The sequence below is a fragment of the Trachurus japonicus genome, chromosome 22 (assembly GCF_045865225.1).
Source record: "Trachurus japonicus isolate A0001 chromosome 22, Traja_1.0".
In the NCBI taxonomy this organism is placed as follows: domain Eukaryota; kingdom Metazoa; phylum Chordata; class Actinopteri; order Carangiformes; family Carangidae; genus Trachurus; species Trachurus japonicus.
In genome coordinates this window covers 12,018,712-12,037,010 of record NC_140928.1, presented here as the reverse complement: position 1 = coordinate 12,037,010, position 18,299 = coordinate 12,018,712, and the positions used below count along the sequence as shown (strand labels likewise).

At 39.9% G+C, this 18,299-nt stretch overlaps 1 protein-coding gene and 1 non-coding gene across 3 annotated transcripts; both read left to right on the top strand.

The window, feature by feature from the left end:
* Window positions 1-4,470: 4,470 nt before the first annotated feature.
* On the top strand, window positions 4,471-14,360 carry atg9a (ATG9 autophagy related 9 homolog A (S. cerevisiae)). Of its 2 annotated transcripts, none has more exons than XM_085766883.1 (20): window positions 4,471-4,654; window positions 4,986-5,041; window positions 6,269-6,420; window positions 6,539-6,582; window positions 6,683-6,747; window positions 6,868-7,017; window positions 7,270-7,411; window positions 7,524-7,664; window positions 7,789-7,909; window positions 8,020-8,195; window positions 8,295-8,417; window positions 8,737-8,924; window positions 9,631-9,784; window positions 10,395-10,574; window positions 10,694-10,906; window positions 11,016-11,248; window positions 11,383-11,500; window positions 12,133-12,403; window positions 12,511-12,656; window positions 12,754-14,360. In XM_085766883.1, the coding sequence occupies exons 3-20, from the start codon at window positions 6,318-6,320 to the stop codon at window positions 12,760-12,762; spliced, it is 2,577 nt and encodes an 858-aa protein (XP_085623009.1). In that variant the 5' UTR covers window positions 4,471-4,654; window positions 4,986-5,041; window positions 6,269-6,317; the 3' UTR covers window positions 12,763-14,360. The 2 variants fall into 2 exon arrangements, with proteins under 2 accessions (XP_085623009.1, XP_085623008.1); XM_085766882.1 differs by having other exon boundaries at window positions 12,804-13,109.
* Window positions 14,361-15,030: 670 nt separating this feature from the next.
* Window positions 15,031-15,103, top strand: trnak-uuu (transfer RNA lysine (anticodon UUU)). Its single transcript has one exon. It is a non-coding gene; the product is annotated as a tRNA-Lys (tRNA).
* Window positions 15,104-18,299: the final 3,196 nt, after the last annotated feature.

Below are 18,299 nucleotides of genomic sequence, written 5' to 3'. Positions count from 1 at the left end.
AAAGACACTTCCTAGCCGGGCCTCTTTTTAAATGGAAATGAAAGGTTCAAGTCACAATTATGACCATGTATGAAGTGTATCACTGCCACTGTGCCAACAGTGTCAGATCAGCAAATGATAAATGAAAGATTAACCTTGTCTCCTCTCCACCTGTGACAGCACTACCATGCAGGTTTGTGCTTTCAATTTAACATAAACTATTCATAACTAAACCGACATGATTCACTTTATGACTCATATTTTTTATCTATAGCGTCACATGAGACCAACAGGGTGAATTTAAGTCACTTCCTCACCGTCTATGTGGGAAAACAAAGGCTGAGATCAGTTATCTCTCTGTTCAAGTTGCCTCTATTTCACTCATGTAATACGCATGCACACAGAAACAATCTAACTTGCTACATTAGCAATTGATCTTCACTTAGATCAAACAGGAATAGGAAATTGAAATCAACATGGGGGAAAAAACACATTCACATTGAGAACTACAGGATTTCTTTCCATCACTGAAACATGTCTGAATGTTAGTAAAGGTTTAGAGAATTGTTTGGTAAACATAGCTGGTGACTGCATTTGACTTGATGAAATTTAAAGTAAAATGGACATTTTCAAAAGGCATATTTTGCAAAAAAAAATTACAATTAAAATGTTTGGTTTACTTGGAGTGAATTGTCCAGACTGATCAATGTCAATTATTATTAAATACAATTTAGGCAAATACACTGCAGTGCTTTGCTGCCAATTTATATTAAAGATTCAGACTCTAACCGAGTATTCAATGATATCTTTTGATACTTGACATCGTCTGATGCTAAAAGAGGTATAATGTAATGAGTAGCATGGGGTGGGGGCTCAATACTCCGCCCTTTGAAGGACTCAATGTTTGTCAATAATAATTTAATTCCTGGCTGTATTGAGAAGGCACTATTAGCATATTTATACCTATAATCCAGGAAATATAATTTAAAGAAGACACACCAGAGCAGCTTATTGTATAAAAATAAGACATCAAATTAAATTGCAAATGATAGGGTCAGTATTCACTCAATTCTGGCTACGGCTCTGTAAACATCATTAGAATTGAATCAAGCTTAAAATATTCACAACAACCCCTCAATAATAATGACAGCAATGGATACAGTCATTAGATATCCACTGGGTATCTGGCCAGCCTTTAAGGAAGTGGCACAATTAAGGCTGTGGGAAAACTGCCCCAGGGGTACCAGCAGGAAGAGGAAGACAAGCTACAGTTTAAAATGTAAAGGGAGACTTGGGAATGGGATTGTGATGTGTGTGCCCTCCTGTGTTCAGATTTCATACCTGCTGTGTCGGGTGTGCATGCACGTACAGGAAGGGACATGATCTAATTAAGTTGTTCCAGCAGAGACATGACTTCATCTTGTTTCCCTTTTCCCCACCCCCACCCAGACCACTGTCAGGAGGAGGCACCCCACCTGCCACGCCCCGCTTCGAACCACCCACCCCACCCCCCTGCTAACCCACCACCACCCCATGGGCTGCAGGGCAGCATGACAGCACGTCTTTGGACCAAATTAGCTGTCAATGCAACCCCCTAATTCCCGACAGACAGTGGGGTAATTTAATCAGTCGGCTATCGCCTGCAGCAGAGCACACATGCTTAAACACACATACAAAAACACACACACTCACACACAATAGGCCAGAACTATATCAATCAAGTTTTGGCTCATACAGCATGACAAGATAAACATAATTCAATGTTAAGGAAAACACATTTAGTGTAGAGGGAGGTTAAACACACCAACCAGCTACTTATTTTTCTTCCGTCCCATGTCAGTGCTACATGTACAGTAGCAACTTAACTGTATAATTCTAAGATAATCAATTAATATAAGAGACTGCATTTCATCCAGTGGGATCAGGAAAAGGGGGAAAATGTATCAACTGAGTTAATACACATTAATTTCTTCTTTTTTTTCTTCTTTTTTTTGGGGGCGGGGGGTCATCTGCCATTTTACACCTAAATGAAATGCGTTGAGGTTTGTGATAAGCAGCTTTTACATTACAGTATGTTATTTCAACATCCCAGTTACTGTTTGGTGTTTATCAGCCAGTGAGCTTCGTTGTGACAGACTTTTTACACTGGATTAAGTTGAATGAAGCCTAATCCTAATCAGAACAGATTAAAAATTACCCAGATCCCTATAATAACTAGATTACACAGACCCCCTGACTCAAGACACCCATGCCCTTTAAAAAAACTCTAACCAACACACAAACACAAAAACAAACAGCCACACTGTAAGAAATCATTATGTAATAATGAATAAAGAGAGATCAGTGCATAAATTCTGTGGTGTAAAAAAAGAACGCTTTAAAGGTGACGTAAACAATAATGATGTTTAGTGTGCATCATTTATCAGCATGTCTATATGTTTGTGTTTCTCTCAGTGTCATCACTGTCTCTCTGTCTGATCCTGGCGTGTGTGAGAAGTGAAACCAACAATTAATTCCCATTAATTCACCACTCAGTGAAATCATCACTACTAAATTTGCCAGTGCACACACACACACACATAAACACACACACAGTGATTGGTGTTAACAGTGTAACTAATGCAGTGACACAGTGAACAAAAGCCCAGCTGTCACTCCAGAGGCTTAACAATCATATATGAATATTCATCACAGCAGAGTGAGACAGAAGGTGATCTTGGCTTTGCAAAGCATCATTTCTCTACTGTACTGTACAGCCAGCACCTCAAAATCCAATTCACAGAACCTAACGTGCAAAAAAGTTGAGTTATAAAGACACTTTTCGTTAAACACTCTCACTTAAGCATTGGGTGGGAAACCACTCACACATACTGCTTTCATTTTTGGGTATAATGAGGCGTGACATCATAAAATACATGGTGCTAAAATGTCCAACATAGAATTGAAAGGCTGTATTGATGAGGATCAGATCATAGATTGTGCAATTATCAGCTTCATGCCCTTTAATGATCATCATAATGTTGTATCTATTTTGGCCATTCTTCACTTCCATTTCAAGAAAAGAAGGAAAGACCAAAGTAATCCAGATTGCATACTAAAATATGACAGCTATATGTTGACGTTGTGTTTGAACTAACGTTAACTGCTAGAGATTATTGTCAGCCCCAGAAAGGAGGCTAAACGCCAGAAACAACTCTCTACAGTTCATTCACATACATGCTCTATTTTTTTTCATACACCCCAAACAAGCCCCTAACATCAATCAAGAAGGAAATACTTATGACCAGGCTGTTGTTTTTATGTTCATTTGTTTTAACCAGTTATTCCTGATAAACTGCCAACTGAACTACTGAATAAAATACATCAAGCTATCCACATCACATATAGGACTGTACCAATATTCAACCATTTTGTTTGTGCTCACAAACATTGTCTTTTCTGAGATTATTTTCTCTCGTCTGTCAAACACAGATTGTAGTTGAGTGGCTGCCACTAGATGTAGCACTAGACCAGCAGCATCTCAGACCAAAACAAACCTACAGGGCCTCTGTCTGACCACAAACAACCCCCCTCTGCCCTCACACTCTGTCAGCTGGGTCTAATGAAGCCCAGTGAAAGCGACTAAAACACACAAGAAACACGCATGCTCACCTGAGCAAGCAAAAAAAAGAAAAAGAAAAAAAAGAAAAAGTTCTAACCAAAGATATTAAACCGTCTTTGGTCTAACTATAAAGTTAGCCCGCCCAGAGCTAGCATTGCCCTTTGATGCCCCGCAATGCTAACAATTAGCTAGCAAAACATTGATGAAGATAATCAAGTTACTTACAAACCAAGGGGGGAAGAAGCACCTATATGGACGAAAAGCTGCTGGGTCCTTTAGCTGTTGGCAGGGCTTTTAGTGAAGTCACACGATCTGGGAGAGAAATTCAGCCATGAACTTAATATATCCACCGACCACCTGTAAATTAGAACAATGACTCTGGTAAAAACTTACCTTGAACTCTGGTCAAATGGGTCAAGCACAAAAAACATCTTCTTTCTTTCAGTTACCAGCCCGAGATTTCAGCATAGAAAATAATTATTTTAGCTTTATTGTTATTTAAAATAACCTATATTCATAATGTTAATGGTATACTCAAAATCTCAAATTTTCAGGGACACCGCTGATAGGTTATACATACAACATAAAATAATCCAATAGGTCACAGGAAAAAGAAGCTGTGGTAAAAAACAGAATATACATGTAAACTTCACATGCAGCAGCAGCATCTATCAGGCTTATGGTGCTGCTACTACAAGCGACCAGGCGGTGGTAGTAAATACCCATTTAATTAACAAACCAGAGTAAACTGTGAGGATCCCATCATGGAGGGTCATACAGGGCGTGTACTGACGCAACACATTCTTATGTCCCGCCTCCCGACGAATCCTATTGGCTGCTGAGCCTGCCTGGCTGAGAACTCGCCCTGTGATTGGACAGTGTCCTTGCCGCTCAGCTGTGGTAAACGCCACACTGCTGCCTGCTAGCTGTTTCGAAAATGAAACTGGCTTGTGTTTGAGTTCGAGGGAGAGAGAAGAGAAAACGAAAACAAGACGGCTATCAGATAAATAAATAAAAATCCCCGGGATATTACGTTATTTTAATCCGACACAACGGAAGCAGGCACATCAAACGGTAAGGTATCTCCACGCGACAGTATTGGGGAGGTGTCATGTTTTGGGTTTTTTTTAGTGGGAGAGAAAGGGGCAGGCCTGTGCTGTCAAACCACGACAACAACAACACCTGAATCACTTGTGCCGTGTACCGCGTTACTGCTTTCTAGTCAGTCGTCCAAAGTCACTGACATTTTGTGTGACTTTAGCTATCGTCTTGTACTGTAGCTACGTAGAGAATAATGGCAGACGTACTGCAGTAGTCTTTTGTGGTCCTGGATTATTAGACTGTAAACGACAGCTTTAAAGGAAATCGGTCTTCCTGTTTTGTGTGTGTGTGCTTTATTTCACAGCTGGGAATGTTGAGTAACCAACAGACCTCGACAGGACGTACTGCACTGCAATGGAGGTAAGGATGTTTATATACTAGCTGACATAACCTAGGCCATACCTGTGTTGTTGTCAAATGTTTCCCCGTAGCCTATACAGCATTAGTTACATTGCACCAGGACCTGTCTCTTCTCAGTTTCATGTCACATGAAGGTGTCTGTCCTTCCACCATAAAATCTTGTTATTACTATGAGTTATAAACGCAGGTGCCATGTTGAAGAATATTATGCTCCTTATTTAAAGTGGCTATCTATGTACTCCATTTCCGTTCAGGTGCTATTGCTTTGTCAATACAGTATTGTGCTTAACAACACATTCATTCTCTTGACTCTTTGGGCCTGCAGTTAGTCTGTGTTATGATTTCTATTTGTCTGAAGGATGAGGCCTGCAGTACCATGTGAATATGAAATAGTTCATATAAGTTTTGATTGGACATTTTTAATTATGTCAGACAGATCTTGAGATGAATCATTCGTCAATGGCCCATTTAGTTAGTTTTGGTTTCATCTTGTCAGTTTAAATTTGACTGAAACGTCCAGATGCAACATATAGGGGATTTTCTGTAGGTTTCATATGATACTCACGCTCCACCCCCACTTACGTTTCATGTAATTGCAGAACATTTCTCAGGCCATTTGTTACATAAACTTAACCATGCACTGTGGATACATTTTTATGTTGTGTTTAAGCTAGTGCAGCCTGTACAGACTTAAGTATTGAACAACTGCCCTTTAAACAGGACATCTAGTTTTGAATCGTCTCTGTCAGCAGGAATCCAGCAGTAGGCTGACTGCTCTGTCACTGATCCTGACCTCTGATCTCTCTGAAGGATCAGACAAATGAGGGGTTTTCTGGAGAGTTCAATATTAGAAAAATCAATAATGCGTTCCACTCTAGTATCATTAGGGATGTTGCTTTTCAGAGATAAAGGCTTAAGTTGATGGTAACCACACATATTCAGACTGTTTGAGTTTGAAATTAGTTGCTGATGATTGCATCGCTCCCTATTTCCCCTTCTCACTCCCATCAATGTTTACTATTTGTCTTCATATCTTCTACACTTTTGCCTTCACTTCTTAGTTCACTCTCTTTGTTCTTACAGTATTGAATAGATGTAGAACTTGTGCTATTACTAGTATTTCTACTGATGTCCTTCTCTTGCAAGCCGCTCTGGATGAAAGTGTCTGCCAAATGAGGACATGTAAATGTGAATGTAAATCTCCTCCTGCTTTCCTCTGCTCTCCAGTCTGTAGCAGTGGGTTTGGCTACTTGGTGAGACTGAAGCTGCTGTCACCATGGCGCACTTTGACACTGAGTACCAGCGTCTGGAGGCGTCCTACAGCGATTCTCCCCCTGGAGAGGAGAACCTGTTGATGCATGTGCCTGAAGGAACCAAATGTATGACGCACACATACAAACACACACAGATCCTAAACTTATCCCAAAGAGTATTAGATTCTTTCCCTTTTTTTCACAATGATACCTAACATGAACACCTGCTGTGCATCTTTTGCAGCCCAATGGCACCACATAGAAAACCTGGACCTGTTTTTCCAGAGAATATCCTTTTTACATGATTTTGGAAGATATTCATTGTTACATTCTTCAACATAAATAAGTTGTAAATAAGTCTAACATAGTAGTCCTTAACGTACAATACGTCTATAACCTGCATCAGAAGAATGGATTCACCTGTATGCTGCTGGGAGAGATCTTTGAGCTGGTGTATGTATCCTGTCCATAAATTAAGTTTTTCTCGCAAGGAGCTTACCTATGCAGTTGAAGGTGACTTAAATGTGTGTTTTCTTCTTGTCCTCCTTCTTGTCTCTCTCTTTTTCTAAACAGTCAGTTGCTGTTTGTGGTTGGCTTCACAGTGTTCCTAGCTAACTGTGTAGACTATGATATCCTCTTTGCCAACAAGTTTGTAAATCACACGGATTCATCGAAAGTCACCTTGCCTGACGCCTTCCTCCCAATGAATGTCTGCAGTGCCCGGTGGGTGTGACATTGTAATTAATGTGCTTAACGATGCATATCTAATTTGCATAAAATCTATTGTTATTATTTACAAGTTTTGCGAGTACAGTGAAGCAAAGGATAGGTCAAGTGTTTGTGACGCACCTAAAGAACAAGCAACACTTTAACATTCAAGGAGACGTTATACACTATGATGTTATGTTATTTATTAGATGTGTCTTGTGTACTGCAAAAGTGTTAACATTCATTGATAAAAATGTTCTTCCCCAGCATGCAAAGCAATGCGTTTGTGATGTTTGTGCTGATAATCTCTGGGGTGTTCTGGCTACACCGGATGGTCAAATTCATCTACAACGTCTGTTGTTATTGGGAGATCCGTTCCTTTTATATCAACGCTCTCAAGATGACCATGGTGAGACAGACAAACTAACGTCACATGATCTGTTCTGTTGACACTAAAAATACTCCTATCTCTTCCTCCTAGACTCTCTTGCCTTCACTGTGCTTTTTTTTCTTCTTCTCAGTCAGAGCTTCCCTATGCAACATGGCAGGAGGTTCAGGCCAGGATAGTGGAGATCCAGAAGGAGCACCAGATCTGCATCCACAAGAAGGAACTGACAGAGCTTGACATTTACCACCGCATCCTGCGCTTTAAAAACTACATGGTGTGTTCATTTGCAGTGAAACGTGAATAACACTGTTTGTCGTAAATCTGTTCATGTTTGCTACTTGGGAACGTAATGATACTGTGTGGTCTGTAACCACAGCTCTCTTCCTCCAACTCACTAGGTCGCTATGGTGAATAAATCACTCCTTCCTGTGCGTTTTCGACTTCCTGTGCTTGGGGAGTCTGTATTCTACACTCGGGGTCTCAAGTACAACTTTGAGCTCATCTTCTTTTGGGGGCCAGGTGTGTCTGTGTTCACTGTGTTCACTGTATTCACTAGATTTTTTTTTTAATTTACGCAAAAGGTTTATAAATATCAACCAGTTTGTGTTTATCTTTGGATTTCTCTGTAGGTTCTCTGTTTGAGAATGAGTGGAGCCTAAAACAAGAGTACAAGAGAGGAGGCAACAGGCTCGAGCTGGCTGACCGGCTAGCATCTCGTATCCTGTGGATTGGCATTGCCAATCTGCTACTGTGTCCGGTTATTCTAGTGTGGCAGATCCTCTATGCCTTCTTTAGTTACACTGAGGTAATTGTTCCAGTAGAGCAAGATACAAACTCTAAATACATAAAATGTCCCCTTTTATTTACTGCTCTGGATAATAGTTCATTGTGTTTGTGTGTCTAGGTGATCAAGCGTGAGCCTGGTTCTCTTGGAGCGAGGTGCTGGTCGCTCTATGGCCGTTGCTACCTGCGTCATTTTAATGAGCTGGACCATGAACTCATGTCACGTCTCAGCAAAGGCTACAAGGTCAGTGGGCCTGCTCCCCCTCTGCAGCAGTAGATCCTCTGAAGTTATTGTTCTTTTTCTTTTATCTATTTATTTATTTCTATTTCTTACACTCTGATGTCCAGGTTAATGACTGCCTGTGTGTGTTTTTTTTAATTGCCTCATGGGGATAAATAGAGTTTTGAATTCAGAAAATTGAATTGAAGTTTTATAGCACTGAATAATAGGTAAATGTAGAGACTGTGTCTGTACATTTCTCATTGCTTGTGTAAATAGTAATTAACTGTGTTTTCTCCTTTTTCTCTTCCTCTTCCTTCTTTTTTGCCACCACCCCATTTAGGCTGCATCCAAGTATATGAACTGTTTCCTTTCACCACTGTTGACAGTGGTTGCCAAAAATGTAGCGTTTTTTGCTGGGTCTCTCCTGGCCGTCCTCATCGCCCTGACCATCTATGATGAAGACGTTCTTGCAGTGGAGCATGTTCTCTCATCAATCACACTGCTTGGAGTGTGTATCACAGTCTGCAGGTAAGGATTAGTGTCACCCAGTCAATCTTTCAGCTCATCTAAATGCACATTTGGATTTTAATGATTTTATTTAACCAAAGCATTTCATAAATATACAAATAAATCATTAAATGATTAGTGGGGATAACACAACAATGCCCAAAGGCTTATCTTCATTATGGTCCAATGAAGTGGGAAAGGAGAGGAGGTAGGAGAAAGTAGTAAAGCCAGTAGCTAATAAAAACATCACTAATTCCCTGTTCCTCTTTGCTAATGTATTTCCTCCATCATTATAAAACAGACATTACATTACAAGGATGAAGTGCAAATGGACACAATGAGTAAAAAAAAGACAAATCTTCAACTATGAAGTTAAAATATGTTAGCAAGAAGCCATTTTTTTATTGCGCTTTTAGAGATACCCGGAGTTGTAATCTCTTCTAATGCTCTTGGGCAGCTTACTCTGCTGTATAACTGATGAGTATAAGAGGGTTTCCTTCCCTAAGTAGCTGCTGACTCTTTGAAATCTGTATTAGCTCTGAATTGAAGTTGTCAAGTATGGGGGAACATTCCCACAGATTGAGTCCTACCTCTCTCTCTCTCTCTCTCTCTCCATTTTCTAGTTTTCTAAAGAGAGTGGTTGTCTAATATTACATCATATCAGTTTAAATTGAGATCTTTTGTTGTCAGAAGTCGTTGTCCACCATCATCATCTCTCTCTCCTCAGGTCATTTATTCCTGATAAGCACATGGTGTTTTGTCCGGAGCAGCTGTTGCGGGTCATCCTGGCTCATATCCACTACATGCCTGACCATTGGCAGGGCAATGCACATAGATATGAGACCCGGGACCAGTTCTCACAGCTATTCCAGTACAAAGCAGTGAGTACACATACTGGGAAAAATATCAAGACTCAACCAGGATGATCACACTGGAAATAACAACAGTGTCCTACAGGATTTTAATATCTCAAAGCATGACAATATGAGATGTTGTGATATATTACAAGTGATGACTTTATTCCACACTCATATGACAGGTTTAGGGTCCTATAGAGCCAATGCAATGAAGCGATCATTAATGATACCACTTAGGATTGTGTTGCTCCTGCTATGACTACTGGAAATTCTTGCTGTGCTGTTAATGTGGCCTAAAGTTATGTTTCCAAATTCTCATAAATATGTACCGGTATATGCCATATACCGGTATATATTTCTCTAATGACAAGTTTTGCTCTCACACTGTAACTTACATTAATATGTCAAAGCAGACCAGTAGAAACCACAGGTTTGTGCTGTTACTTGTAATGGGAAGAGAGTAACTCTCTGCTCCCAGATTTTCACAGTTGCTGGCACTCTTAAATCTTTAATCTGAAAGGAGCCAAAGGAAATAAATCATTAAAAAACACAAACATTTCAATTTTTGTATCATATCTTCAGCATCTTTCTGGTACAACCTCAGTCCTTGTTCAACCCCCATCTGCTTGTCCAGGTGTTTATTTTAGAGGAGTTGCTAAGTCCAGTTGTTACTCCCATCATCCTCATCTTCTGTCTGAGGAGAAAGTCTCTGGAGATCATCGATTTCTTCAGGAACTTCACAGTGGAGGTGGTCGGGGTCGGAGACACCTGCTCTTTTGCCCAGATGGACATTAGGCAGCATGGACATCCAGCGGTGAGGCACTGCTTCATGAGTCCATACAGACATGAAGACATACTTGTGGACACATATTTAACGTGTCTATGTGGAGAGTGTTTTGTGTTTCCTGATTCTCTTCTCTCCTCCCTCTCTAGTGGATGTCGGAGGGGAAGACGGAGGCGTCTATCTACCAACAGGCAGAGGATGGAAAGACGGAGTTATCTCTAATGCACTTTGCCATTACCAACCCCCAGTGGCAGCCTCCACAAGAGACAACACACTTCATCAGTCAGTTGAAAGAAAGAGTTCACAGAGAGGCCACTGGCGCTCCTGCAGACACACATCCACTCTCATTGTCTGAATCTGAGGTATAGAGATTTATTAACTGTCGGTCCAAAGTTACATTTCCTCACATTTTCAGAAGTAAATGTACATTAAATCTCTCCTACCCTGTCTCTGCCTGTCTCTCGCTCTCAGCCAAGGAGCCTCGTTGCAAACCTCCTGGCAGGTCCTTCTACACTGGCCTCCGTTCATTTTGGCAGGGACGGCTCTTTGACTAATCACGCTGTAGCTGGCATTCGCGATGGAGCATCTGCCTTACGCTCCCTTTCCCCAATCAGCAGCAGTCTGCACCTGAGGGGCAGTTTGAGTGCAGCTCACAGGACTGGTGGCCACACTTCAGCCACGAGCAAGGCAATGGCAGGCTCTGGGTAAGAAACAAAACACTAAATATTCACTGAGGTACTGTCTTTCATTATCATTTAACTCTTCGTGTTACTCCCCCATGTTTTTCACCCTCTATCTTCATCATCTCCATATATTGGCTCTCTCTCCCCTCTTGTAGGACTGATGCCCGAACTGTGAGCTCCGGCAGCAGTGCGTGGGAGGGTCAACTCACCAGTTTGGTCCTATCAGAGTATGCATCCACTGAGATGAGTATCCATGCACTTTACATGCATGAGGTGAGTGTGTGCACATACAGCTCTGGAAAAAATAAAGAGACCTCTCCAAAAATGTTCTTAATGAATCAGCTTCTCTACATGTATGGCAGCCATCGATTCCAGTGTCTATTGAACTCCAACACAAGCACACCTCACTCTACTTAGCTCATCACCTGAACCAAATCATATTTAATGAGGAAGAAAGATTATAAATAAATTAAAAAAAACACTGCTGCGATTAAAAATTGGGATTATTCCACCAATTCTGATGTCTAAACTCTTCCTAAGTTTAAAAAGGTAGTGCTGTGTTGTTTTAAAATGAATATGAACTTGTTTTCTTTGCATTATACAAGGTCTGAAAACACCTGAATTTTTTTTGTTATTTTGACCTGTTGCCATTTTCTGCAAATAAATGCTCTAAATGACAATATTTTTATTTCCAATTTGGGAGAAATTTTGTCAGTAGGTTATAGAATGAAACTAAAGTGTTCATTTTACTCAAACACATACCTATGAATAGTAAAACCAGAGGAACTGATCATTTTGAAGTGGTCTCTTAATTTTTTCCAGAGCTGTATGTGAGGCAGTTTCTTCTCCATCCTGGGTCCCATGCATAACACCTCCAACAATATCTACGTGTATTTGTCTTGTAGCTTCATAAACAGCAGTCCCGTGGCGAGCTGTCCCGGCACACATGGCACAGGCAGGAGAGCGATGAAAGCAGCGACAGCATCCCCGATGAAGTGAGGAGCCACCCCCACCCTCACTCTAGAAATTTCCCCCGCTCACATACTTTCCCCACCACAGTTCCCAGCCCTAGCACCATTCCCACTTCAGCTTCAGCAACCAGCAATGCCACCGTCAGACAGGAGGGGGCGTCATCGCAGGGCAGCAGCCATCGACGCCATAGTGGACCTACCACAGGTATACCCATTGTGATTATTATTGCTCCATGTTTTACACCACATGCATTTGAATTCTGATTGAATGCGTTTTATTGACACTTTTAAACCAAACAATCTGTTTTCCAGACCCTTTTGGTGCAGGGTGGAAGGTCGTGAGGTCGGCTCGTGTGCCGATGGGAGGGTGGGCAGAGGAGGACCAGGCAGCACCACGCCAGCATGAGCCGCTACCAGAGGAGAGCTCAGAGGACGAAATGCCTCCTCACATACACAAGGTGAATGCTGTTTGTGTGCAACTGGGATGGCATTGTTAATTAATTTGCCTGTGCACACTGCAACTAAACTGACATTTTTTGTTTTCTCTCACTTTAGGTCACATAACCAAGTCATGTAAATCAGTATCCCTGTCCCACCTTTCACAGATAACCACCACCCGAAACACATATCCTCGACCTTGACCAAGCATGTCTCCAGGAGTGGCCATCTGATCAGACACAGATGAAGATGGATGGACGCTCAAATACTAAAATCATCTGGACAAACTTGGATTGATGTTCCCATGGGTCATTGAAGGACACAGGGAATTTCAAGATCCATGACTTACTCAGTGACCTCCTACATGTCTAAACAGGCAAACAGGGTAAATCTCTGAACCTGTGCATCGGAAGAGGACCTACAGGATCAAGTTCTTTCTAATAGCCATTGATATCATCAGACTACACTACGCTTTTTTATAGTGTCTAAAGATTACAAAATGAAAGTGCATGTGTTGCTGCGATATAACATAAATTGTGGACACTCAACACTGCTGCCGTAATTCAAAACTATTTGATCAAACTGATCACAATAATCAAAATTGTGCTTTTTGTTTTTTACAATCAGATGTGGGAAGTGAAATTTAAAGAATATATTGTGTCGCAATAAGAGCAACATTCAAAATGTGGCTAACACAGACTTTCATTGTGTATGTTCTTGTACCAGTAGTGGAGGAAGGCTGTGCATTATGCTCTGTGCTCTGTGTTTCAGCTTGCATTCTGCCTCCTCGCAAAAAAAAAAAAAAGAAGGCCTCAAACAGTATAAAATTCAGTTGAAATTTTTAATCACATATTTTTCTTGATTCTGAATTCATTTACTCAGTGAATTTTTTAAAATGTTCAGAAACATTTCCTGACATTTGGCTCTGTCAGCACAGATTAACATTGATTTTAACAGATTGTACAGTGATGCTCGGTATTGTGCATGCAGATATGCACTGTGTAAATAAATGTTAGCGGGTCAAGTTGCCTGCAGCCATACAGAATACTGACCACATCACAATTAACAAAGTTGTAAGGCATTTTGTTATGTATAACAAGAGATTCACCCAGGGTTTTACTGTTTACTGTTCAATGTTTTTGCTACAGACTAGTTAAAGGTGCAACAGACAAACAAGGCTGTTAAGCATGTAATATTGATTTCTGTGCCATACAAGGAGCCCCCAAGCACAACTGCATGACTGTCATTCACTCATCTTCTGCAAAGTTGTGACTAGGTCACCCACAGCAAAAGTATGACCATCTTCCACATCCTGCTTAATCACAGCATGATTTTCCTCTGTTCCTCTATCATTAAGCCGCAATTCTCTAAAAGAAGAATTATGCACTTTAAAAAATTTTGTTAATGCAGAGGGTGTCACTTAACTTGGATTGTTTGTATGTTTTCATATATTTAAATATATATTTTTAATTATTTTATTTATCAAAAGGGATGTGCCATGATGATTGACAGTCGTGAATAAAGTTTGTGTAGTTGGATCAAGATAAACTGTCAAATTGCTGTAATGGTAATATGGTGTCAGATGCAGTGATCCAGCGTGGTTACGTTAGATTAAAAGTAATTGCTGATGTTTTTTGTTCGTTTGTTTGTTTGTTTTATAGATCATGTGAAATACCATTTTGTACAGCTTTAATTTCATCATTAAAGACAAAATTGTAAATCGACTGTATCTACATAGCTTTTCTCTTATTATGGATGACTCGAAGCCCTTTATGCCAAAAGTCACATGCATTCACAGCTTTTATTAAGCGTTTTTCCAGCATACGGTGTTTTTTCTCTCTCTCTCTGTTATACACAGAGGATGAGTTGGGCGTTTATCTTTTATACTTGCAGAAAGGAGGAACAGGGGATCGAACCCGCGACCTTCTCAATAGTTGATTTTATATTGACTGATCAAACAACTATCTGAGGGAGGCCCAACAATGATAATGACCTCTTAATTAATATTAGGCTAATAAACATATTATAATTATTACATAAATAATAAATATAAGGCTAATCATTTATGGCACCATTAAGTCGCTTTCACTGAACGGTACATTTGTCGTCTGCATTCAATTGTAATGATTTTGTTACCCAGGGCTAACAGTTAACATGTTAGCTGATGGTAGCTATAGATCCATGCCTTCGCCCCATAGCGTTGCCCGTTAGCTGTTAGCAGCGAGCCTGTTAGCTCATATAGCCGTGTAACCAAGCCGTTAGCTCTCAGCAGCTAATCAATTAGCTCTTAATAATAAACTCCATGCTGATTAGGGTAGCGAATTCACGTCAGTATTATCACAAAACGTATTGTGGTGAATGATTTTATGAATCATGACGTAGGGATTTGTCAGAGCCCGGATAGCTCAGTCGGTAGAGCATCAGACTTTTAATCTGAGGGTCCAGGGTTCAAGTCCCTGTTCGGGCGATAGCGTTTTTGTCAATTTAAAGCCCTGCTTCTACCATTAGCTTGATGTGTGTGACAACTCGTCTTCATAAATCCACCCAAACGGCTGTGAAGAACGGATTTTGCTGTTATTATCATGTCAGTCAATCAATCAGCGCACACAGCTGAAGCACAGGCAAAGATGAATCCCACTACTCTGACTTTGTCTCTGCTTCTACTACTCTGTTTCTGAACCGTCCTGGGCGCAGGTTAGCCTGTCACTCTCTTCCTCTGTGCCTCCTTGGTGCTTTTGGAAACCCCACAAACCTTTAATGGAGGAGGAAGAAGAGGAGACCTCAGAAGATTGCAGACCAAAGTGAGGTCTTCATTCTTCATCTTAAATGACAAAGAAAAGCAGCATTATCGCATTTAAGAAGCTGAGACCAGAACTGTTTGACATTTTTGCTTGAAAAATGACTGAAACGATTCGTTGGTTATCAAAATAGTTGCCGTAATTTGCCTAATTTTATGTAATTTTTGATATTTAGAGTAGCTATCTTGACAGAGCAACAGCTCCACCCTGTGGACAATCTTGTATAGGCTGTTTGTTGGACACCAGTGCTTATACTGTCTGTCTTGTAATAAAAAACACTCAGTTTTTATTTACATCTCCTTCACATATTTCTGCAGCTCTCTACTCAGTGTTTAGCATGCATGTTGCCTAATAATTATTTCATTATGTAACTGTTTTGCATCTTTAATTTATGTAATAAACTGGATAATTTAAAATAAGTTCTAGCTATTGCAATTACACTTTTTTCTGTTGCTTTTGCCACAAGTGTTGTTTCATTTTGTCCAATTTAACATAAGATTATAATAAGCGAAAAAGGAGATTAGAAACTATATATGGAAAGGTGTCAGTAAGTTTGTTTCAGTTGTATTTATTTTTATTATTTCATTATGGTTCTGCTTGATGACTCTTGTGTTGTGTTCACCGGACCAGTTCTCAGCCTCTTCACCATCCTTCTCCACCGGCAGGCTGTTTGACTTTGACTCTAGTCAAACTGAAGGAGGTTTTTGTGACAATCCACCACCCTGATCCTCCAATCACGTTGCCCCATTTCCATCTTTGCCCTCAGCCAATCACAGCGGTCCTTCTCCAAAATTGCTGGGACCGACCAATCGCGGTCCACCATTTCCATCTTTCTGACAGCCAATCACGATGCCGCTTCTCCAAAATTCAGCCACGCGCAGCCGCAGAAGATTTTTTACTGTCATTTAAAAAATTACCGGCTCAAATTATTCAGAGGACGTCAAAAGTAGGTGTCTTTCCCCACAAAAGGTAAATATATCGCTAATATCATGTAGGCCTACTCTGTCAACTATCTAATGTTAGCTTAGTCGGTGTTAAATATCCATCATATTATTAAAAGAAACGACTTCGACGTGAGTGTTTCTGTTCTAACGTGACTTTTAGAGCCAGCCATTGTTTTACCGTTTAGTATCGTCAAAGATAACCCGTTTTATCGTTTCCACCATCGTGTCATACTGTCACAGTACCGTTAAATTGGTTTTGACCTCTTTTTGACTTTTTCTACGTCGCGATTTTTTTCTCCAAGAGCAACTGTAATGCTACTGTACTCCTCCCCCTCCCCCACTATATCACTGTAACGTAACGTTACTGCTAATCAGTACGAGATCGTATGTTTTTATGTTAATATAATACATCCATGGTTTTTATCAGGTTTTTATGCACTTTTAGCATCTGTAACGTAAAGTATTCACTTTTGTTGTCACAAGTCCTCTTTTTCTTGAAGACAAGCCCCTGAAGAGTAAATTGAATTGATAGACCATTTCTGAACTGTTATAATCCAAATGACCTTAAACCAAAGACAGATTGAGGTGAAGTAAGTTGTGTTTTAAACTATCACAGTTGTCAGCTCCCTTTGTGTTTACCACTCTATATATCTACCAGCTTTTCTTTTCTTTCTTTTTTTTTAAATCAAATTGTGTGAACAACATTCAATCTTTCATTGTTTAACCCAGTAATTTCCACCCTAAGGTTTTGGCCCCTTACAAAAAACGTTGTGTTCACTTGGGCCTCCTTCTCACATGTTTCATTAATCAATTAGTCATTAGCAGTTCAGCCACATAACAATTTCTTTGTTGAACTTCTCAGATGGTTTAATTTAAATGACTGAAAATAGAAAAATCTGAACTTTATTCTAAGAAAACACCACTTTGGAAACCCCATGTTGGTTTGACATGAACTTTTGAAATCATTTCTAAACAAAACAAGGACTGTGGATTTTTTTTTTTTTGCCCCAGTCACTTACACTGAAATCACATTCCGAAGAAATAATTTCATGAACAGGAACAAAGTGAATGATTATATAGCCAATAAACTGGTTTCAGTGTTATGGACACATCAGTGAACCTGGACTCTTGGGAAACATTGGATTAACCAACCTTTATGAAGTATAAAGATGCATCTGTAATTTTATGTTATACGGAAAACTTTTTGATACTCTATTGGCTACTTTACTGTTTTTAGTTTAGTGTGTTTATTTTGGTCTTGTAAAAAACAAATACAATAGACAAATATAAAAGTATAAATACAAAACAAAACAAATCAGAACAAAAACACAACAAGCAATACAATGCACTTTGACCGAAAAGGTGTAGGCTGAAGCATCAGCTTATTTTGCCTACCCTTCTTAAATTAACATTTTCCGTTCACTCATTTTAAAAATTTTGACAGAACAAAAAACCTGCATATTCTACATACAGCAGTTTATGAGCACACTGGTATTTATAATTCAGTTTTATCATTATTATTATAGGCCTAATTATTATAATTTTCTGTTGAAGTTCATCTGTTTATTATGAACTGACTGACTGTAAAATGTCCAGCTGAAATAAATACACTTTTTCAATCACTTTTTTTTTTCTTTTTTTTTTACATAAACGTGATATAAAGAAAATGTATGAGGTATCCTGTCTTCCATCCGTCTGAATTATTTTATTGCGTAAAAGCATCTTTCCATCTTCGTAGCCTACGCCACGTTTCACTGTGGATTCTACGTAAGCCTTTGTACTGTACGTGAGTTCCTTGGATACCCACAATCCGTTTTTTCACCTGCTGCAGTGAACGTTACTCCACCGAGCTCCGTGATTGGTCAACGGCGTTTTTCCAAACTCCTCCCCCTCTACGCTCTCCACTACTGCAGCTTTGTCT

What these genes read in the sequence shown, in the direction of transcription:
- atg9a (XM_085766882.1), top strand. Translation starts at nt 6,318, where the DNA reads ATGGCGCACTTTGACACTGAGTACCAGCGTCTGGAGGCGTCCTACAGC. An exon ending in TGTGCCTGAAGGAACCAAAT is followed by an intron (nt 6,421 to 6,538) that starts GTATGACGCACA and finishes CATCTTTTGCAG; the next exon opens with CCCAATGGCACCACATAGAA. An exon ending in GGCAGCATGGACATCCAGCG is followed by an intron (nt 10,575 to 10,693) that starts GTGAGGCACTGC and finishes CTCCCTCTCTAG; the next exon opens with TGGATGTCGGAGGGGAAGAC.